The sequence below is a fragment of the Acinonyx jubatus genome, chromosome B2 (assembly GCF_027475565.1).
Source record: "Acinonyx jubatus isolate Ajub_Pintada_27869175 chromosome B2, VMU_Ajub_asm_v1.0, whole genome shotgun sequence".
NCBI lineage: Eukaryota > Metazoa > Chordata > Mammalia > Carnivora > Felidae > Acinonyx > Acinonyx jubatus.
This window is the reverse complement of record NC_069385.1, coordinates 105837928-105862185: the sequence shown is the minus strand read 5'-3', so window position 1 is coordinate 105862185 and position 24258 is coordinate 105837928. Positions and strand designations below refer to the sequence as shown.

The 24258-nt window shown below is 39.2% G+C and overlaps 1 protein-coding gene across 7 annotated transcripts in view; it reads left to right on the top strand.

The window, feature by feature from the left end:
* Positions 1 to 23385, top strand: part of SLC25A27 (solute carrier family 25 member 27) — a 30699-nt gene extending 7314 nt beyond the window's left edge. For 3 of the 7 annotated variants that reach the window (XM_053222716.1, XM_027057614.2, XM_027057615.2), the window contains exons 4-8: positions 1527 to 1649; positions 3882 to 3994; positions 7082 to 7166; positions 12666 to 12758; positions 13390 to 20352. In XM_053222716.1, coding sequence (XP_053078691.1) covers positions 1527 to 1649; positions 3882 to 3994; positions 7082 to 7166; positions 12666 to 12758; positions 13390 to 13684 — 709 coding nt within the window. In that variant the 3' untranslated portion in view covers positions 13685 to 20352. Of the gene's footprint in view, positions 1 to 1526; positions 1650 to 3881; positions 3995 to 7081; positions 7167 to 12665; positions 12759 to 13009; positions 13076 to 13389; positions 20353 to 23215 lie in introns of those variants that run through there. The other 4 variants (XM_027057619.2, XM_027057618.2, XM_027057617.2 and 1 more) reach the window with 4 other exon arrangements.
* The last annotated feature ends 873 nt before the right edge of the window (positions 23386 to 24258 follow it).

Below are 24258 nucleotides of genomic sequence, written 5' to 3'. Positions count from 1 at the left end.
ACGTCCTGTAAATCTTCAAATTTTTTAAACATTACACCGTTTAAATAAATTGTGGTGTGTCCATAAAGTGGGATGCTATGAAACAATCTTTTTAAACGAGGCAGCTCTGTATGAATTGATAACCTTTGAGATACAGTATTAGGAAAAATATATCTTAAAAGATATTATTAGGGAAAAATCAAAGTGTGAAACAGCATACAGCCTGGCATTCTACATTTATGCCTTTCAATAGGAATATTTATACATACATGTTTGTGTGTGCACTGTCAGTTGTAACTTAGTGCTTAAAACTCTGTGGTCCAGGGGCTCCTGGGTGGCTCAGTCGGTTAAGTGTCCTACTTCAGCTCAGGTCATGATCTCACAGTTCATGGATTCAAGCCCCACATCAGGCTCTGTGCTGACAGCTCAGAGCCTGGAGCCGCTTCGGATTCTGTGTCCCCCCGCCCCCCTCTTGTCCCTTCCCTGCTTGTACTGTGTCTGTCTGTCTGTCTTTCTCTCTCAAAAATAAATAAACATAAAAAAAAAAAAAAGACTGGGTGGTCTGCACTCAGACTTCCTGGCGTTATATCTTAGCTGTTCCACTCACTTATATATAATATATAATAACTTATATTCCCATTAATAGCTTAATGTAATGGCTAAAAGATAATTTTAATTAATTTCTTTGATTACTAGTTGTGTGATTTGAGTTATCATTTAACTGCTTTTATGTCTCAGTTTCCTTATCTGTGAAGAGAACGTAACAGCTGTACTAATATCATAGGTTTGACATAAGAATGAAATGATGTTTTTAAAAATACTTAGAACAGTGCCTGACATAATAAGCATTCAGTGAATGCATTACTGTTATGTCCAGGACACCATAAGAAACTAGCAATTGTGATTATTTCAGAGGAGGGGAACTGGTGATAGGGACCCTTTTTACTCTATACCCATTTGTACCTCTTCTAATATTGTTTTAGAGTAAAAGGAAAGAAAATACCCCCTGTCTCCTAAGAAAAGGTAAAGCATGTTTAAGTGCAGTAGTCTAGACATGATCGCTATTGGCTTTGGGAGGTGAGGAGAAGAAAGTCTAGGGACAGAGAGAGCTTCTTCAAAGAGAGGAAAGTTTTCAAACCCCTTTTACTTTGCAACTACTAAAATAGTAGTTTACAAAATTTGACCAGCTTCTGTCTGTTAGACTGATTACATCTGCGCTCTTTTTATTTCCCTGTGGTCAGAATTAAGCAACAATTAAATGGTCAGTTCACGTATTTATGTCTTTGAAGCAACTGCCCTTCCTTTGAATTTCAGGCTATGGAAGGCCCCTGAAACCAGATTTGAATTTCAACTCCTTCTAGTCCTTTAACCCTCCCTTCAGTAAACAGACAAACCATCTGCCTTCCCCTGTGATTTGTTTGGGTCTATCCTTTTCTGCACTTTGTCTGAAGTCCCCTATGCGGGGGCTGTACCAGCTTGGTACTGTTCACTACAAAATTTGTGAAATTCATAGAAACTATTAAAAATGTATCTCCTTTCATAATTAGGAAGTCAGTGATTGGAGGTATGATGGCTGGTGTTGTTGGCCAATTTTTAGCCAACCCAACTGATCTAGTGAAGGTTCAGATGCAAATGGAAGGAAAAAGGAAACTTGAAGGGAAGCCTTTGCGGTAAGTTCTCCAATTAACTGATACCTTTCCTCTCCCCCATCATACTTTGAACACTTACCTAATGATTTATGCATTTTTGCAATCCACTGTTCAGTAGAGACATTAATTCTGACTTTTTCAGCTTGGAAGATACATTCATTAAGAGGAGAGCTAACATGGATCATTTCTTTGCATGTTAAGGTGCACGTGTTCTCTACCAGACAAATTCTATGCGTGCGTAGCTCTTAGCTGCTTTTCCCAGCCAAGTCAGCTAGACTTGTCTCCTGCTACAGCTTTTGATATAGCGTCTGATCACTAAAATTTGCCCTAGTGTGAATCCCAGTTTTGCCATTATGGGTTAGTGCTGTGGAGGTCACTTAGCACTCCTCGTCTCTGTTTTTTCATCTTTGGAAAGGTTAATATCAGGTTTGCATGACAGATTGCCTGGCTCAGCCATGTCTAAAAGCTAGGTTTCATTCCCTTTCTCCCTGAAAGAAGGGAAATAGCAAGACTGACCTTGCAAGTTCTTTCCACTTCCCTAATTCTGTTCCATCTCTTTTCCCCAAGTTGAAGGAAGGTTTTCATTTGACTTTGTGATATAAAATTCTCCTATGGGATTACTCTACATTATTGAAGTCTGCCTTTCTTCAAAGGTTTTATGTTAAATAATTGATGGAAACACCACTTGGAGTGTTTCCCTGGGAAAAGGGCAAAACCTTAGAGATTGATAGACCTCTCTCAGAAAAGAGGAAAAGTGCAGGATGCCTTGGACTGAGTACAAAGAGGTCTGCTCCTCTGAACACTGCAGGTCTGTGACTGGGCCAGAGGGGAAGGAGGCTTTGGCGGCCCCTTCGAGAGCCCACCACTGACCACTGCTCTCCATTCAGCCCCTCCTCCAGCTGGCTCCGTGAAAAATGAGGTTGGGCTTGGCAGTCCACATCCCCCTTGAGCTCTGCAAACAGAGAGAGGACACCCACCACAGAGGACAAAAGGGTACCACTCTGACTTAACCGAGCAGTTTACAGAATCCCAGGGCCCATTTGATTGTCTTGTAACAACTTTGAGTTAATTACTAAGTAGCAGGGCACAGCTATGTTGCCATGGTTGGATATATGGAGAGAATTATTGGGATCCAGAAAAATCTGACTTTTTAACTAATCTCCTCAATTTTTCCCCCTTGTCTCCACTGTTAGAAATTTTTGGTTTGATGTAGTAGTAAAACATTTCATGTACAGAACATCAACCTTGGGGTCACACATCCTGGGATTCATATCCAGCCTTTGCCACCTTTTAGCTCCAACCCTAGTCAAGTTCCTTAACCTCTCTGAGCCTCAGTTTCCTCAGATGGAAATTGAAATATTAATACATATTTCATAGAGTTTTCAGGAATAAAATTTATCTTATGTATATAAAAAGTCTTGTGCTTAATAAGTGCACAACAGATTTTAGCTACAAGGGCCATCATTTGTGAGTATCACTTCCCATGTAGCATAAGAGCCATTATGCATGCCCAGTAAATATGTCATACTATCTTTTTGCTGAGACTTAGGGAATGTAATGCCTAAGAAAAGCCACTCAGCTAGTAATGGTAAAGGAGGCATGGAACTCCAGGTATTTCTGACTATGTAAAACCCAGACTTTTATTTTATAACAGAGGTTTCCGGATTTGATTCATGGTTCAGCCTCATTTTTTACTTGTGTACCATAAACAAGAGCAAAATCAGGATAGGATAGTAAATTTTTATAAAGCCATAAGTACTCAATTTTAAGAACTCTTATTATGACATTACCCTCCCTACTCTTTGGGCTAAAAATGTCATTTCCTTTCTGAGAATATTTGGGGATTGATTTTGTAACGTTATTTGGTGAAATTACAAAATTTGCAGGTCTCACGTAGTACTAGTAAAATGAACCCAGACATTTGATAGCTTCCCTCCTGGATTTAATATGTGCGTTGATGGCTAAATATCAAGAAAGGAATTTTAAACTGTTTAATAATCTGAGAAGAGGATGAGAGTTGATAAAGACTTCAGTAAAAAAATGTTTAAGTCAAATGTCAGCTTTTTTTTCCCTAAAAAAAATGGCTTTTTTTGGAAATTGACTTATATGGATTGCTTTAATTTCTAACAATTCTGGATAATTAAGATGTTATTTTACTCCAAATCATAACAGCTATAGGCAAAGCTTATCCAGCTGCATTCCATGCACAGAAATGCATAGAATTTTCATATTTAATTATTATTTTTCCTTTAGATTTCGTGGTGTGCATCATGCATTTGCAAAAATCTTATCTGAAGGAGGCATACGTGGGCTTTGGGCAGGCTGGGTACCCAATATACAAAGAGCAGCACTGGTGAATATGGGAGGTAATGGAAACTTTATTGAATTCTGAGAAGTCATACTGCCTTGATCACCGTAAGGTTAAGCACTTACATTGGAGAAAATGAAATTTTTTTTATTAGTTTTAGTAATGTATATTGGCAACAGTCTTATTTTATGTTGTTAATATTTTAATTGAATATTTTCCCTAGAGCATTTTTACTTTTCTCCATGGTGATCTATGAAAAGGATTTCCTAAAACAAGCAAATTGTGACAATAAGGATATTAAGACTAAATAATTGTTCCCCCTGTAACCCTGCTCCTACTGCTATATAACCCAGCTTGTGCAGCCAAGCACTCCAGGCTGGAAGCCTGAACATTTCCTTAACTCATCCTGTCCCTCACCTTTGATATTCAGTCACTAATTGCTTCTGTCTTCTAAATATTTCTTAAAAGTGCCCCCCCCCCAATACATAACACCATAGTGTCCTTAAAACCACCATTTTTACAATATTCACCATCAAAGCCACATAGCTAGGGCACTGACGCAGCCATCCAGCAGATGTCATTCTTTGTCCTCATTATTTGTACCCAATACCCAGAGGGATTTATCTAAAATACACATCTGAACATGGTACTGGGACCCTTAAAACCCTTCACTGGCTTCTCATCCCTCACAAAACAAAGTGGAAATTTCATCACATAACACAGAAAGTCTGCACAATCCAACTGGTGCTTCGGGGAATTGAGCAATTCATTGATGGAGGAGTAAAGAATGAAGTAGAGAGTCACAAACTAGAAGGTTCCACTGCCTACACATATCACACTGTTCTTCACCTCATACTTTGTTCTTCCCTCTCTTCTTCTATCTAGTTTCCTCCTGCAGATCACTTAGCACCAGCTGAAGTGTCTCTCCACCATGTAATTTTCCTGAACCCCACAACCACCCTGCCCTAGCCATGTTGTGTTAGATGTCCTTTCATGTGTTTCTGAAGTTCCCGGTGCTTATCTCTGTTATTGCTTGTACCTCATTTCATTGCTTTCTAGTATATGTTTATCTCCACTAGATTATGAGTTCTCTGAAGGCAAGGACCATGTTTTATTTATCATTATTTTCCTAGTCCCTTACATGTAGTCACTAAACAGTTGATGAATGAATTAATGAATGAAAGAACCATTTCTAAGACCAAAATTATATGATTCTAGGAAATTAACAGATAGCCTCTTTGAGGGGTGTAGGAACATATCACATAAACCTCAAAGAAAGCAAATCTGTTTTTTTATTATTATTACTTTGCCATTTCAGTCCATCCATGTCTACTGTATCATACTTGTGGATATTTTGGTTATCAGGAATCTTGTCTGATTGTAGTTTCTCAATTCGATGCTTCAAAATCTCTTGTAGCTCAGATTTCTCTCCTAGGTTCCCAGTTATTTACTCAGAATGTTCACTTAGGTTTTCTCAAGTACATTGCTTTGTGTCCAAACCACACTCATTATCAAACCACTTCCTTCTCCATGCTTCCCAATCTCAGAATATGATAAAATCGCCTTCTCATCTGACCAACGCAGAAACCTAAGCACGATTTTTGTCTCTTTCCTGTCACTTCAAGTCCAGCCACTTCTGTCTCCTAGCTAAATCTCACATCCACCTACTTCTTCTTGTCCAAGGAGCCACTCCTCTGTCCAAGTATAATTTATCTTCCCTTACTGGATCACGACAAAAGCCTCCAAACTGGTCTCCCCATATCCACCCTACAGCCATTGTGTGCCACCTTGCATCTGAAAGTGCTCCCATCAAGGTCACCAATCCATCATCTTACTTGAAACATTTTAAATTGGCCAGTTCTCATTTTCACCATCTCCAAAAATGTCAGCACTGCTGACAGAGTGTTTAAGCCCAAAATGTTATAGTCCTCTTTGATCCCTTTCTTTCGCTCTCTATACAGTCTGCTGGCCAATCCTGTTGATTCTGCCTTTAAAACTTGTCCTGAATCTGACCAGCGCTCCACAACTCCCTTGTCCAAACCATCATCATCTCTTCCCAGAATAAATGCAATCGTCTCACGTGTCATCTGCCTTGTCTCCCTATAGTCTCCTCACAGCCAAATAAGCAGAGTAGTCCTTGTAAAGAATAGCTTAGATCAGTTCACTGCTCTGCTCAAAACCCTCCCTTGGCTTCTGTTGCTCTCCATCTCTGGACTCGTACTTCTCTGACACTTGCTTCTGTTAGACCAGTATTCTTGCTGTTCTTCTAACGCACGAAGCTGACTGTCACCTCAGGGATATAATGCATACTGTTGTTTTTCCTGGAACACTTTCTCTTAGATTATCTCCAAGGTCTGTTTTCTCCTGTTTTCTTTAGGCTGCTGCTCAGATGTTATTAAGAAGCCTTCTCTGATCACCATCTTTAAAATTGATATACGTTCTTCTTCTCCACCCTCTGGTCGTCTTATCCCCCTTGCTTTGCCTTATTGGTTATTTGTATCTGAAATGCCATGTGGTTTACTTCTTTGTTCATTGTTCATCCCTCAACAAAGAATGAGAATTTTGTTCGGTTTGTCCATGGCTCTTTTCCCCAGCATCTAGAATAATGCCTCACTAGACGCTCACACATCTAGTGAATGATCAAATGCATCTATCCATTCTTGCCTCTTTACAGTTCACTTCCCTGTGCTTCACTGTAGGTAATCTTTATAAGACTCCAGTGTTGTGAGATACCACTGCCCTGTTTAAAGCTCCTTAACAGCTCTGCATTGTCATTAGGAAAGAAAAAAAAAAAACATAAAAAGCTTAACAGAGAGTAATAGTCAGGACCTTTTATTATAAGTGACAGAATTGCAACTCAACTTAAATTAGGATTAAAAAAGGAATTTATCAGCTCAAATACTGAGAAAGGCCACCAGTTGAGCTGACTTTATGCTTAGCTGGATTCAGATGTTCAAAGGATATAATTGAGTGTCTGTCTCTCTTCCTCTTCTCCTCCCCCTCCATCTGTGGCTTGCTTTCCTCTGCTTGAGAACAATAATGGTGTCTTTCATTCCCGCCCCCAGCCTAACATATTCACAACATGAAACACATTTGTTGTCAAATGAATGAATATTCCAGCCTTCTTTTTCTTTTTAATTGCCAGATTTAACCACTTATGATACAGTGAAACACTATTTGGTACTGAATACACCACTTGAGGACAATATCACGACTCATGGTTTATCAAGGTAAGTGATTATTTTAGTTTGATTGATTTTTTTGTGTGTCACTTTCCTTGCATATTTGGCATCAATTCTAACCTTCTGTCTCTTTTGATTGAGAATCTAGTGATATTACCCTTAGAGTAAGGTGATAGTACAACGGACAGATTTTCTTTACAAAGGACAATTTTCTTAAAGATAGTTGCAGTTATTATGCTAAGTGAAATTAGTCAGAGAAAAGACAAATATCTCATGACTTCACTCATATGATGACTTTAAGATACAAAACAGGTGAACATATGGGAAGGGAAGCAAAAATAATATAAAAACAGGGAGAGGGACAAAACATAAGAGACTCTTAAATACAGAGCACAAACAGGGTTGCTGGAGGGGTTGTGGGAGGGAGGATGGGCTAAATGGGTAAGGGGCATTAAGGAATCTACTCCTGAAATCATTGTTGCACTATATGCTAACTAACTTGGATATAAATTTAAAAATAAATAAATTATTGGGGCGCCTGGGTGGCTCAGTCGGTTGAGTGTCCGACTTCAGCTCAGTTCATCATCTCACAGTTTGTGAGTTTGAGCCCCGCGTCAGGCTCTGTGCTGACAGCTCGGAGCCTGGAGCCTGCTTTGGATTCTGTGTCTCCCTCTCTCTCTGCCCCTCCCCCACTGTTCTCTGTCTCTCTCTATCAAAAATAAATAAATGTAAAAAAAATACATTAAAAAATAGATTATTAAAATTAAAAAAAAATAGTTGCAGTTAAAACGGGGGAGAGACAGAGGTGCAGAATGTTTCATATTAAACCTTCCCAAATATTTGCACCTTGATGGGACCCTCCTGGGGTCAGATTCTGGTGATTCAGTTCTCAAATTCAGTCCCACAGATATGTTTGAGCATCTTTTTGATAAAGGCACCTGCAGGCCTCTGCAGTGGGTACAGAAGGTAACCCAGGCTCCTTTGCAAGGAGTTGACCAAGGGGAAAGCAAGACAAGTATAAAAACAACATAAGGTAAATGCTGAAAGAAAGTGACTACTTACTGTAGCATTCGAAGAGGAAGAAAAAAGTAACCATCTGGAGGGGCCTATAAAGAAGACAGGATTAGCTAAGTGTTTTGAAGGGCTGGAGCTCTTGACAGAGACAGGAAGTAGAACACTCCAGGAAGGAGCAGTACCTTAATCTCTTTGCAACACAATTTCAAATTATCCATTGGAGTGGTTACTTTATAAATATCTAGTATCCTGAACATTATAATGATTTTATTTAGCTTCTGATCATGTGTCCAAATTCCAGGACCCTTTATACCATTTAAAGAACCCCAAAAGTATATTAATAGTGTCAAACCAATGACATTTGGAGACACAGGGATAGAAGTCATTCTTCATTTCAGATTCACCTTAATATTCCTTGAGTAGCTTTTCTTTATTCCTCCACTTTAAATATAAGTGTTATCCTTAGTGCTACTAGGGCAATCTCTGTATATGTCTTTGCTTACCATCCTTTCCATTCCAAATTCTCACCCACGTGTGTTCCCAAGCTACACCAGACTTTCTGTAGCCAATAGTCTGGCCTCCTCTTTCAGAGGAAACTGAGGATTTTGGCTTCCTTCTGCTTCTTACTTCCATCCTTGTACACATATGTATTACATCTGTACCCACCCTTACCATCTTTCCTGCACTGTCTTTGTTCATGCTGTTCATTCTGCCCAGGAGTCGTTCGTCTCCCATTTCGACCTAGTCAGGTCATCTTGTGAGACTCTCTCATCTTTCAAGACACTGTGTGTTCCAGTGTTATGATCTACTCTAGGAGCAGGATATTCAGATCTGTCCTGGGGTCCCACACTGATATTGCCACTCTTTCCGTTTCATTGTCTTTCTATCCAAATGGTCTCTGAAGTACCACACTTCTAACCAAAGAACCGTGGATTTCCCAGCGAGTGTAAATCTTCCTACCGTATACTACTCCACCAAACAGGTCTGTCTTTTTTGGAAAGACATAAGATTTTCAGCTATATATATTCCAGCCCTAATCTGAAATAACATAGTCTGATTATTCTCTAATTCAGGTTTTAGGAAAATGAATTCTCTCATTCAGTTTTTAGGGCATTTGGTTCATTTTTGAGCTCTACCCACCAGATCAGGTGTTTTAATGGGTTGATATGAATATGTGTGGTATATGAGGCAGCTCAAAATTTGCTAACCATGAACTCTAAGTAAGTAAACAGTGCTGTGTGATCTGGAAGTTCTGGATATTGTGTCATAGAATAAAATGAATGCTCATGGAGGCTTGAAGGGGATTGCAGCTGTACAATCAGAGAGCTTTATATGAGCCATTGACACCTAGGGAAAAATGAGTTTGATATAAATAAAAATGGTATAAGCACTGAACTGCGCACTTAAAAATGGTCAAAATGGTAAATTTTGTGCTGTGTGTATTTAACCACAATTTTTAAAAATGGTGTAAGTAAAAGTACCTCTCCCAGGGTAGAGCAGGAACAGTAAAAGGCAAGTCAGGATTTTAGTGAGGTGAGAAAGCAGGTGACAAGTTATGTTTACTAGAGAAAGCAGAGGAACAGTGGAGAGTTGAATTAATGGTCAGGCGATGATAAAGAACAGAAAGGCCAGAATAATCTTTTTTTTTCTTATTTTTTAATGTTTTTTTTTTTTATTTTGAGAGGATGGAGTGGGAGGGAGGGGGAGAGAGAGAGAGAGAGAGAGAGAGAGAGAAAAGAAGAAGAAGAAGAAGAAGAAGAAGAAGAAGAAGAAGAAGAAGCAGCAGCAGCAGCAGCAGCAGCAGGAGGAGGAGGAGGAGGAGGAGGAGAAGAAGGAGAAGAGGGAATCCCAAGCAGGCTCTGATCAGGCTCTGCTTTCTACCAAAGTGAGGCTCAGTCTCAAGAACCATGAGATCACGACCTGAGCCGAAACCAAGAGCTGGACTCTTACCTGACTGAACCACCCAGGCACGCCTTTTTTCTTCTTTTCAAATCATGAGGCTATTGAGAGGTAAAACTGGCTAGTTTACTCTCTGTGAAGATGATACATGAGCATGATTATTTAGTTCATCCTTGAGAGGATCACTTTCTCTGAAACAGTGCTGATGGAATATCTGACACTGGTCTTGCAGGTAGCCATTGGGCCTTCTGGAGAGATCAGAAGACTCACCCGGTCACTTTCTGTCCATTATCACTTCAGCTGTGGCCTGGGCTTCATTTGGGGGTATTACTAGCAAGGAGCGATAAAGGCCAATAGCAAAAAGCAGCAACGTCCATTTCAGTGCAAGTAGCTTGAGCAAAATCCATGTTCCTTTTATTGCCCTATCTTTTCATTTTGACCCTAGATACCATCTTATTTGAGGCCTCTTTAACACATTATTTGCTCTTTCAATGTTTATTTTTTTAAAGAAGTCTAGCCAAAGCACACTATATCCTTAGGTGTTAGTTAAGATTTTCTGTGTGAAAATATGAAGGTGTATTAAAATTGATGGTATTAAGCTTTCAAAGAATCCGAACTAATAGGAAAGAATATGAAAAGAGCAGTTGTGTGCGCCTACTGGAAAGTATATGGTGAAACAAGAGCTCTTCCCACATAGACAGTGGCTGTTATGTGGACAGAGACACAAGAGAGTTATTAGGTCATTTGCTGTAGCATATGAAATAGGCTGTATGTACATGACATACAGTTGGGTCATTTGCTGTAATATGAAATAGGTTCTATGATTTCCTTCTCTCAAATTCAAGTATTTCTAAAGTAATTTTCTCCTTTGAATTATAAATCCCGGCTGGAAAGAGGTAGACAGAGTCTGGGTACTTCCTAGAGTGAGAGAGAGTATGAAAATTCCTAAGGTAGCTTCAACTTCCTGCCATAGAGCCTTCAGAGATTTCAAAAGCCTTGGCACAGAAGCCAGTGGTCCCTGTCTTTGTGAGGTATTTGATGTCCTGGAAGGACCTAAAAGTTTTCCACGGTTTCCTTTCCTTTCCACGGTTTCCTAACAGCTTTCCATTGGCTGTTTATGTTTATAAGCCGTTATGCTTACTACCAGGATCCCAGTCTGCGGATTCGGCTTCTGGGACATGGGACTTCCATTCTCTATGACTCAGGTCAACCGCCCTTTTACTCATCATATGTCTTTCTCATGGAAAAGTTTCAAGAAGTTCATGGGTTTTCAGTGTGTGGATGCTCATGCTCTGTAATTGCCTCTCATGCCCACATATATAATGAACTGTTAGTGGTTTCTTCACTTCTCAGTCTCTTGATTAACTTCTCAGTATCTTCTCAGAATCTTGATTTACTCTGCAGTAGGCTGACCACATCCATTTTGTCTTTTCTGAGTAACTGACATGCCATTTTCAAGAAGGAGTGATTAGCCTTGGTGGATAAAGGAAGAAGGGATAAGCCTAAACTTCCTAGCCCTTATGCCTGAACATAGATTCAAGGAAAAACAGGAATTTTCCTGCTAGATGGGGGTGCAGGACATTCCAAATGGAAGAACTGAAGACACGGAGGTGTTACATAGTATGGGGAGTAGAGAGAACTACACTTAGTTATGTTGTTAGAGCATAATGGGCAAAGAGGGATGTGATTTTGGAGTAATATGTGCGGCAGCCAGTGTAGAAGCTAAATCAGGGAATAGGGAACGAGTCTTAGATGCCTCTAAGTAGGGAAAAATGACATAGTTAGACTTGTATTTTAGAAAGATCCTTTCGGCTGGCGGGAAAAGCTAAGGTTATTATATTCAAATCAAACAGCTTAGTGAAGTGAGGCTTAAACAGCGGTCAGAGTGAACTTTTTCTTATTTGTTAACTATTAACCAAAGTAGGTGATTCCCTTGCTTCCGATCCTCTCGATGACTTCCTTTCATATCTAGGATAAAATCAGACTCCTTAAATAACCTTCATGGGCTGATCTCTGCCTGCTTCTTTAGTCTTCCACATGGCTGGCCTCCCTCCTTCAGGACGCCATAGCCATGCTGGCCGCCTTCTGGCCATTAAGCACACCAAGGGCACTTTCTGACCCACGGCTTCTCCTGGGCTGTTCCTCTTGCCCACAACATTCTTCCTCCGTGTCTTCACACGGATGCTTCTCACCATTCAGGTCTCGGTTCTGCTGCTGCCCCAGAGCCTCTCCCCGGCTGCCTGTCACCCAGTTACTCCCTAGCACACTGTCCCATTTTGTTTTTTTTTTTTATTGCACTTACCTGCATCTGAAATTATTCATTTCCTCTCTGCCTCTTCCCAACTAAGTGCCTCAGGGACAGGACAGGGTGTGTCTTCCCCACTGCCTAGAAGAGGGCCTGCCACCAGCAGGTGTTCTGTGTATACTTGTTGACTGGACATTATTTTTAGTTTTTCTTTTTTCTACCTCTTTAGTGAATTCATTAAGCATTGACTTTAAGGTAAACTAAGATCATTATGAAGAATAATACAATGATACATACATTCTTTCTGTCTACATATCAAATTTCCCTTTCTCAAAATTTAGAAACCCCTATGTTTATTATCTTTCAAATTCATTTCTTTGTATTTACAGTTTATGTTCTGGCCTGGTAGCTTCTATTCTGGGAACACCTGCTGATGTCATCAAAAGCCGAATAATGAATCAACCACGAGATAAACAAGGAAGGTAGATAGAAAGTCTTCACTATTCATGTGTTCGAATGTCTGTAATGATAATGTTTCTTTAAGATGTTTCCCTGCATTTATTCTTGTTAGAAATGAATACGTGTGTTCGTGTGTTCAACCAGCAAACTGTTTGTATGTAATTACTTGCTCTTTGTCTGATGGAAAAGTACTGTGCATTTGAGGATATAAACTAATTTAATGATCATATTATTTAGACACAAGGTATTTATTGTGATTTTATTGTTTTCAAAGAGTTTATGAAAATATACTCTGCTGAGAATTTACAGAGCACTTTCTTCAGAAGCTTATGACTTACAGGTAACACGGAGAATTTGATTTGATATAAAACACTATATTCTCTCTGGAAGAGATCAGGTAGAGCGAATTCTAAGTATAAGACTAAGGGTGGGATGAATCAGAAGAGTCAGCCTTAGACATCTAAAGAAAATACCTTTAAACTCAAAAGAGGTGATTTATATATACTGAGCTACAAATATTATTTGTTCTAAGCTAGCAGAAAATATTTAAGTTTCATTAGAGTAAGTTTGCTTAGACTATTTTTTATTTATGTTTTATTTACACATCCATTTACACACAAGAAATTTAGTAGAACTGTCTTCTTTCCTTTTTAGGGGACTTTTGTATAAATCATCAACTGACTGCTTGATTCAGGCTGTTCAAGGAGAAGGATTCATGAGTCTATATAAAGGCTTTTTACCGTCTTGGCTGAGAATGGTAACGTCAGGTTTTTCCTTTGTTTTTGTTTTCTTTGTACTTAAATTGCTTTTAATCTGTAAATATTTTCCCCTTTCTCTTTTGGTTTTTAGTATGGCTCTGCCCCCAAACCACAATTCTTTCTCTTTTTTATATCTTTTTTTTTTGTTTTCTTTTTACCTCTCCTCAGAGTCCTGTTACCTTTCTTGGTAGAATAAAGTAAAATAATTCAGTTACATCCAGAAATAAATAAGTTGATATTCTGTTGTTATAAAGCCAGAGGAGAGGGTTTTTCTGCAATTTAAAAACCTTTAGTGGTCTATTTAGTCAAAGTACTGTAGTTTGGGACAGGTATAAAGATTTTATGCTAGAGACTATTCCTATGGAAATGTTACTGTTTCAAACAAATTTTTGTTACTTTGATGGCAAATGTTGCATTATCCATTAATACTTATCACCACAAAGCTCTGCTTAGTAAGAAAGCCTTATGTCATTTTTATTAGGTCTGGATGTTATTTTTTATGGAGGTGAACAAAGATGTAGTGTGAGACTTATTCAAGTAACAACATATATAATAAACACAGGGTACTCAAGGACTTTGTAAGTTGGAACATATTTGAAAGACTGAGTCGTGCATTTAGAAATTCAAACAATCAACACTTTACACAATATGATAATATTTATTGAGCACCTACTCCATGCAAAGCCCTGTACTCAAGGCCTGGTTTGGGGGGATGAACAGAAGAGTCTCACCCCCTGCTCTAGTGCCAGAGCTGCTGGTTTGATAAGGCCAAACACTGAATAAAAAACTGGAAGTGATGAGTGGTGGAGAAAAAGTGCAAGGTGCTATGGCAATATATAGCAAGGGCATACAGCCTAGGCCTGGAGATGAAGAATACCTCCATGGACAATGGACTTTAGAATTGAGTTTTGAAGAATGGGTAGGACTTAGCCAGGTAAAAAAGAGCAGAAAAAACATTCTAGGTAGAGGGAATCATTGGCATGGACAGAGAACATGAGGGTTCGAGGAACTGAAGGAAACCCAGCCGGCCGAGGCATGAAGACATGGAGGAGAGAGGTACAAGGTGAGGCCAGAGAGAGGCAGAGATCAGTGTGGGAAGAGTCATAGGACCCATAAGAGTGAGGGGCACCGGCTTGATGATACGTGTATTTTTAAAAAGATCATTCCAGCTGCCATGTGGATTAGAGAAAGGCCAGGAACAGTAGTAGATGAGACATAATGATAGTGCGGACTAGAGTACCACAATGGGGAAAGAAAAAGATAGATGTACAAAATAATTTAGGAGAAAGCAAGGAGCTGGAAGCATGACAAGCATGACTGGATGAGGAGGGGAAAATGGTCAAAGAAGGCAAGAAATGCTGGGTTTCATTCCCAGATTCCCAACCTGAGCAACGGATGATCTAATATCCTAACACGGAGATCATTTGTAGGGATGATTTCATGGTAGAATAACAAGTTTAGCTCTAGATTTGTTAAGCTTTGAATACTCATAGGACATCTAAGAACAGAGGTCTAGATAACTAGCTTCGTATATTGATCTGGATCTTACAGAAAATATGGGGATGGAGATTTAGAGGGGAGCACTGTCTACATATAGATGGGAATTGAAGCTCTGAGAATAAGTGACATCACCAAGCAATAGTAGGTATCTATTAACATAGATTTAATAGCTAAAACCCTGGGCAATAGCTGGTCCAAAAGTGCACCCAAGTGTAAAACCTTATTTTGATTGTCTAGATTATATCTTGAAATTATCTCAAATCTATGGATGTTTCTTAATGGAAAGGAGGATTTTGATTTGGCCTGCCATGAACCAGGCACTATCGTAAGTGCTGGTAGCCCTAGGGAATAAGTGTTTTGCCTGAGAGGAGCTTATAATGTGATGGAAAATGTAGACATGTAAATAGTGAAAATTACAGAAATAATAAAGTTAACATTATTAAATCACTTGGTAAGAGCACCAACACCGTGCTCATCATTTTCACGGATTAACTCACTGAACTCTCCCAACAATCTCTTCAGTAGGTTATTGTGATTTCTCTCTTAGAGAGGAGTAACAAAAGCTTAGAGTATAAAGAACTCAGCCAGGCTAGGTAGTTATCAATTAGTGGCATCAGGGAGGCAAACCCAGCAAGTCTGACTCCAGAGGACATGGTCTTACTAAGCAGTTTGTATTACTGCTCTACTAGTGGTATAAACAAAATGTGTTGGGAACACGGGTAGTGAAGTAAACATGGCTCTGACTGTTTGGGAAGGCACAAAAGTCTTCTGCAGAGGCACGTTTGATCCGAGCTTTGAAAGATCAGTAGGCATTTATCAAGAAAAGCAGTATGAGCCTAGGGATCAACTCATGCGTGGACCCAGTAGGTTGGGGCAACTGCAGAAAATTCGGTGTAGCTGGAGAACAGGTCCTCAGGGGAGACGTGGTGGGACAGAATTCTAGAGAAATATCTATGGACTGGGTTATAAAAGGACCTTACTGGGGTCAGTTTGCTGGTTTAGGTAAAACCCCGGAGCAAGCAAGCAGCTGTTTAATCATGGGAGGAAAGTACTCAGGTTTGTTTGGGGACAGGACTACTTTGGCAGCAATATAGAAGATACATTTAAAGCCAGGACCCAAGAAAGGAAGTTTTATCCGCACTCTATCCTGGAGATGATTGTAAAAAATGGAGCAAAGATATATTCTAGAGACATATATGGTTAACTCCACAGGACTTAACTGACTCTATGTAAAAGGTGGGGAGGGAACAAAGGAAATGGGACTTTTGGGTGTCTAGTGTGGGAGACTGTGAGGATGGTGAGGCCATTAGTGAAAAAATCGGGCAGGAGGCGTGAGGGCAGGGAGAATATCCAAGTCCAAAGGAATACCGAGACCACTGAATCTGACCCATTCTCTTTATGCGTGAGACTCAGGGAATATAAATGAGAAAAAAAGAGTACTTCACATAGGACAGGCACTGTGCGAAGTCTTTGAGAACCTAGTAAAACAGGTGGTGTTATCCTCATTTTTCAGATGAGAAAAACATGGCTCAAAGGATGAGACGCTTGCCCAAGTTCATTTAGCTGGTATGTGGCAGAGCTGGGAACTAGCTGTGGGTCTGTTCAGCTCTGAAGCCATGCTCCTAGCTCATACAGTGTAGTGAATCTCTCAAGATCCTGCAGGTAGCTATGGAAGTCGTCAGGGAAAAGAGACAGTGCGTGCTGATAGAGAGATGTTCCCAAAACAGCTGGCTAACCAGCAGAGATCTCCAGGGTGGCACTGCCTTGTTGGTCTGCCACAGTGCATGACCCTGAGCTTAGAAACCTGACTCATGAAACCTGCAAGTAAATTGGCCTTGCAAATACAGATTCACTTCAACCGTATTCGTTGAAACTGATGATCAGACCACGGCACTGGCCCCTTCACACTGAGAAACACACTTGGCAAGTGATCCAGACGCTGAAGTCCTTTGGACAGTGTGCTTCCTAAATTCAAGCTGTACGTGAAGGCAGGTTACAATCAGGAGGCTGCTTGCTGCACACAGAAAAATAACAGGAAGAGCTTATTTGTAATCTTAGTATTTAAGAATATCAACCCAAGAGCCCTTATGTGTTCAGCCCCACAGTGAAAGGCATGGAGAAGGACTCTTTTGAGCAGTCACAGCAATAGCCAGACCAGAGGAGACCACATGGGTTCATATTCACTTGGATTATTTACGGCAGTATAACTATACTGGTGAAGAGAAACCAAGTGCACATGCACCACCTACATGTGATCCTGTGCAGACGCTCCAAGGATCCCATCTATGTAGTACCCCTGTTAGTGGCTGTATGCTCTCCCTGTCCAACTCCCATTCATAGCCCAGCTAAACTCAAGCCCAGTCCCTTCCACTACGTGAAAGTAGTATGGCCTTGCTTTGCTCAATCCCTAATTAATATTTCTTTCATTCGCATACAGAAGTCTGATTACCAGAACAGTTAGGAATGATTATATAGTCCAGTCTTAACCAAGACCTCTAATTCCTTGATCTGATTGCAATTATATCCGTGGCTCACTTGATTTTTGTTGTCACAAGAATATGATATCGTCATGGCTTCACCTTCTTTATTTTATGTCCGTCTTCACACATTTAACTAATCAAGATGTGTTCTCCTAAGCCCACCGGTAAAGTCTCCGTCTCCCATATAACATACTCTGTATTTCTAAACACGTGACCTAAATATTGCTTCACAGAGTGTCTAACCAAATGCATTTTATAGTCTAATTGCTCAGGCTTCTATTTTGATTCTAGTGTGATAGTTTTTCTCTGATCTATATTACCTATAACCTATGAACTAAACCATACAGGAACTGGATCCAAGATACTCTTTCCCTGACGATTCCTTCCAGTGTTTCCTCTGTGATTTCCTTCCACGTTTATATCTTCTATTGTTGAATAACCCCCTTCCCTTTAATTCCTTTTGACACAGTTATATCAAGATAGGCATGTTTCCCTGAGCTGGAAGCTCTTTTCTCTCTTTAATGGGAATTTTTCTATCCACTTTGTGAGAGATCAGGTGTTGAGTTTATGGTTTACATCTCAGGGGCTAATCTTCTGTCTTCAGTTTCAAGTTCTTAAATGTCTCCTTGTCCATCTCCACACAGAAAGTACACACAGAAGAGCCCAGCCTAGAATTCAGGCATGGCGAGTCCTAGCCTTTTAGCTAGTAATGGTTCAGTGAAAAGAACCCTAGAATGGAAGCCAGAAGCCTGTAGTCTAGCTCTATCATATGTTAATAGGTATTCGATTGCCAAGCCTCAGTGCCCTCATCTGTAAAATAGGGGTGTCAGTACCTTTCCTTTCTATTGTAAATTGTTCAGAGAAATCTATGAAAAATAAGATATGAAAATGTTTTGTCAGTTATAAAGTGCTCTTTAAAGGTGAAATACCAAAATATTTGTTTGCAGCCTAAGTGGATTCAAAATGACTTCGTCATTCAAAGATGTATATGCGTATATGTAGAATATTCATAATCGCTTTGAAATATGCACTAACTTCTTTGGTTAATCTTTCAGACCCCTTGGTCACTGGTGTTCTGGCTTACTTATGAAAAAATCAGAGAGATGAGTGGAGTCAGTCCATTTTAAGCCCTTAAAGATGCAGCCCTTAAAGATACAGTGTTCAGTATCATTGAAATATGGGCACCTACAACACACACCCCTATTATTTCTACCTCTTTAGGAAGACACTGTACTCCACAGAGACTGTGATTTATAGGGGGCAGCACTTTATTTTTCTCTGGAAACCCAAGTTCTCTTTGACTCCTCTTTTTGTTCAAAAGCAATCTGGTTGGATTACACAAGGCCACCCAGTGAGACCCAGCACAGAATTTTCAAGAAGACTGAATCCTGAGCACTTCCCTTGGGCCAGAAGATTTGACCTTTGAGATGCTATTCTGTGCTGAGGAGCCTACTTAGAAAAGTGCCACAAGGGGGCATCTCAGACCTGAAGTAGATAATAGGAATGTGGAAGAATACATACATACTTAGTGATTAAGAAATACATTGAAACTGTTGTATTTTCAGCTGAAACTCGGGGATTCATTGTTGTTGTTAACATGCACATACTGTAAATTAAAGGGAGGTGGCTGAAAATTCATGAATAAACATTTTGAGTCTCCCTAGTGGTGACAGAAGTTGATGTACCTTTTCTTGCCAAGAGGACCAAAAAACGTCAATTTGACATGATGTTTGGATTTCAAGGAAAGAAGCTCCCTTCTGTCTGTGTCCCATCTTTAGTTAGATCTGTGTTACTGGTCAGCACTCCACTGCACACGCTTAGGACTTCCTGCCAGCCACAGACCGAGTCTTGATGAAAGCAGAGAAGAGTGTTTGCTTCGTTACATATGCCATTGCGACCAGAGTTTGCTGCTTGCTCCTGAGAATCTCGATATATAAGAACATGCAACTTGTTTGATTAACGCTTAAGCGGACAGCTTAAGTTGCTTGAGTTGCTTAAGCTTAAGTTGCTTTTCATAAAGAAACTTGTTATTATCATTATCAGCCTTTGAATTTTAAACTGTGGCATTTTAAAAGCAAGGCTGAGATGATGTCAGCCACTTTTGACAAGCATCCTTTCTTATCTTCCCTTCCTTAACACTAAGGGCCCGAAGGAGAGATAACTAAGAAATCATACTGAAGCCGTCTCTGGCCTGAACCTTACTCCATTTTGACAAAGCTTCCTGCCTAGTGAGAAGTATAAATTGCCTGTGATATATGGTTATGTCTCTAATTATCAGATCAAACCCTTTTTCTTACTTTAGAAAGGTGAGAGATTTCTTCAGATTGACCTGTATACCACCTGCTCCCACACCCACAGACAGTGGGCATTTCTGGATAGATGGATACAGTTGTAGGTAGAGGCTATAACTGTCAACATAGGAAAACTCAAAACGCTTAGACCCAAGAAAGACAGTGGAGTTGACCAAACAGAATTTGTTGTCCATGGGTGTCATCACCCATGGACATGGGTGATGTTGAACCACACACAAAAAAAAGTTTACAAGTGCTCTGTGGTTGCACTAATGTATAATCACTGCCATTTAAAAGAGGATGTATACTTTAAATATATATTTTAATGTGATGTATGAATATGCAGTGGCTTATTGTTTTTCTATGAAATTTTCAGATTGTGGAGTTTAATCAGAATCTGTTGGTGGTCTACTTTTCCATTGCATCTGTCAATCTGTGTGAATTGAGTTGTTAAATATATTTAAAATAATATTGTGTTCTTAAATTCCCAAGTGTTCTGCATTGGGACCACTTTGGGGGACTCTTGGGTTTTCATGTTTTATAACTTTTAAAATTAAGTAAAGACTGGATCAAAATATGCAAACTGGACCATGAAAAGTTTGTTTAGCTCTATTCTTTGAGGGGTTTGGGGGTAAAAACACTGCTTAAGTACTGAGTACTATTCCTTGATCTCTGGATTCAACATGAATAATTGGAATTTTTAAACCTGAAGTGACTCCTTGGGATCATCTGGTTTAACCTTCTCATTTTACATGTTGTGAAACAGAGGGCCAGAGAAGTAGAGATGTTCATGCTCATAGGTCACTTGATGGCAGAGCCTGGATAAAAATACAGATCTCCTAATTATTATTATAATTGGCAGTTATTATATTCTAATTAGGTATACAACAAATACCTTATGTTATCTTCACAACAACCCAGTCCAGTGCTCTTGAATCTTCTAAAAGTAGATTTTTCTTTATGGCATTTTTTTTTGTCTCGTACATTTTAAATAAATTTGAATGGTCTTTAATCCAAATTTTGGAATGGAGTCGCCATGCCTCATCTCGAGCATTAAGACCCTCCATAATATGACCAAATCCTTTATATCCAACACATATGTCTCTTCCCATTTCATACTTTTCCAGTGAAGTCATTTTCATTAATGTATCTTGGAATTTCACTTTATTTTTACCAACTCGAAATCATCTTGATCTGCTTCAAAATAATCCACAGTAAATAAAAAGGAATTAAAATTTCAGTAAAGATGTAACCATTTCAATCTCACTTTCTTCTACTACTACTGTATGTAGTATTTATCTTCAGTATTGATAATAACTAACATTTAAGTTTGTTTTGCTTCTAGCTTCCGCATTTTTCTCTTCCCAAATGATTTTCTCTCATTGAAAAATATATAGCGATTGTTAGTTACATACAATTCTTTGTTCTTTATACATATAAGTGAATTAGCATATATATCTAAATAGAGATAACATTACTGAAATTTGCTTTCAGTAAGGAATAAAGTATCTATCAAGTGCTCCAAATCCTATTTGATTATAAGCCACTAGTGGTGGGACCATGTCTTATTTTTATATACGTCTTTATGCTCATTGGCAGCATTTCTTTGCTGTGAGGTACTCAACAATTTTTTTTTTTACAGCTACAGATAACATAAATCAATTAATTTTGTCTTCATTATTTTAAGAATGTCTATCATAAGACTAGTCTGAAATTTCACTTCGCTAAGAAAAAAAGGAAAATTCAGGGAGATTTTAAATGTAAAAAAATGCTATTCTGCCATCATCTTCAATTTTTTAACCACAACATTTATTTACAGTCAAAATAGTTATACATGTTCTTTTCTGTTTGTGAAAACAGATTACCTCCACTGGAAAAAAAAATGTGTATTTTAATACATGAGGGTTAAAAATTGGGTGGGAGGAGTGAAGTATTCAATTCTCTTCTCCTCAGTTAAACTAGGATTCTTTAAAAATGATTACCAAACAAATATATGTTATTATTAAATGCCAGGTAATGTGGAGGAATGATTGAGCTTGAATTCTAAAGACCTTTATCCAACTCAGGTTCTACTTATGACAAAGTAGTATAACTAGATTAAGTCCTTTCACTTCTCTTGATTTCCATTCCATTATAAGATGAAGTGCTGGAACTCTAGAATCTTCTAGAATCTTAACTTGCACATACTTGAAGGGGGCCATTATATTGATGTCATGTGGAAAAAAAAACGAGATTAAAAATTTGTTGGGACTTGCTTTTTCCTGGGTTTGATTAACTTCTCATATTTCAAGCTTGGTTAAGGTTTACTCAGACCTTAAAGTACAATACAAATTTTTATATAGATGGCCTGCGTCACGGGAAAATCCTCCCTCACAGAGTGGCAGACTCTTCTTCCTTTAAGCAATTCTGGACACGTCACTCTACGTTCTTACCTTCAGCTGCTCCTCATACACACATAATAAAGGCACAAATCTTTAATACCACGTCCGAGCCCCTCTCAATCTAACTCCAAGCCATTTTCCTAACCTTTGCATTTCAACGCATACCTGCACTCCACCTTCTTGCAAAGGCATTCCCCCACGTCTTTCTCTGGAGCTGTTCTTCACTTGGCCGCTTCTCATGCCATGTTCCCACTGTGTGCTCCCGTCACCACTGCCCATTCATCCTCATGTTGGGGTTAAAGCCTACTTTAATATCTAGAATGACCTCCGGACACTTCCACATTTGCAACACCTCTGTGCTCCCATTGCCTCCCCTCCTAAGAACACATGACTGTGTATATGGATTTATGCCTCCTTCCCCCGTACAGAATGAACTGCTTGCAAGCAAGGACCATGTAATACATCTCTGTTTCTCTTAAAACTCCAAATAGAAGCCACTCAGAAGGTATTTGTTGCATTCAGAGAATTTTTGGGGGGTGGAGAGAGAAAAACATTTATGCACACACAGGATTCTTTAAAAACGATTCCCCCCAAAATATATATGATTACTAAATGCCAGGTCGTGTGGAGGAATGATTGAGCATGAATTCTAAAGACCTTACATCCATAAAAACTCATGTGTTGTTTTCCTCCTACCTTCAGAATAATTGTGTTGGGTCAGTAACACTTGATTTCATGAGATTCTTCACCAAACTAACTGTTTAGCTGCACTTTCAAAAGATCGTGTGTTTTTGAACATACGTAATTATTACAATGTTTACGAAGTAGTCATCAGTTTAATAGCTATTCCACAAAACTCTAGGGTTTAACACAAAGTATTTGGTGAGTTCATAGTTAATAATGGGACAAGTTTATATTATTCATTTTAGAGTGTGTATGGAAATTACATCACTATTTTGGCCTTGGTTGGTGCCATACAAATGCACATTTACCCGCTCAAGTGCTTTATTATTTCTGAATTTTGAGGAATATGTGATTATTTTTCTCTCCCCATACTTTACCCCCAACAGGCTGCTGTGATTGTCAACAGCAGCAGGAGCCACTTTGAAGGTTTGATAAAAGCAGATGAAGAGGCTTAAAGATGTCTGTTTGCTGAAAATATCTGGTAACAAACAGGAATATATGTGAGTAAATATAGCGCATTATTCTGATTTTTAAAATAAATGTTTTAAAAACGCCTGATGGGTTGTAAAAGGTTTTGTTGTGTCCTGGTGCGGCTTTGCCCTGGTGTTATTTTTAAATGATGATAATAAATTTAGAGATGATTTTTAAGTCTTAATCTGTACTTTTCACAACTGAAATAAAAACAGGCTTAATTTAGATGTCAGCTTTGAAATGTTAGCAAAAAGGATGCTCATACCTTGTCACTACAAGCTTGTTAATTTATAATAAATCCCGCTCTGCCATTGACCCAGTTTTCCTATTAATTCGGTTCTGCTGGGACTAGAAAGGATATCTAATAAATTACAGTGATGGACATGATCACTGGCTGAGGACCGAAGAGGAAAATAACACTGGAATTCCTTGAAACATTGGAGAATCAGCTCTCCTTTTTAAATACCATATTTTACTTTGATTTCAAAATACTATTCCCTCCTGCTGCTTCCTATTTTGCAGTCTCTATTGGCTATTTCTTTGCTGCACAGTACTTAAATTTTGGTTCTTCGGGGTTCTGTTCTTGGCCCTCTTGCCAATTGTCACTCTCTCTGTCTCTCGGGAGAGTCCTGCAGTTCTGTGACTCCAGCTACTACACTTAGGCTGGGAATTCGTAAACGTTTACCATTACTCAAGAAATGGCAGATGCTCCCATCATCTGTCTTCCTGGTTCTTACTCGTTCTCAAGTTTTGATCATGTTCCCTCAGTTGCCAACTATATACCTCCTCCAGGAGGGCCACAGTCCTTGTGAGCTGAACTTTCCCAATATTACAACAGTACTTTTGGTACACATCCTTCCTCCCTGTCCTTTAAAATCTGGTCCTGCTCCAGGATTCTCTGTGGCACTACAAGCTCACCAACACAACCAAGAAACCTCAGGACAGCCCTGACTTTTTT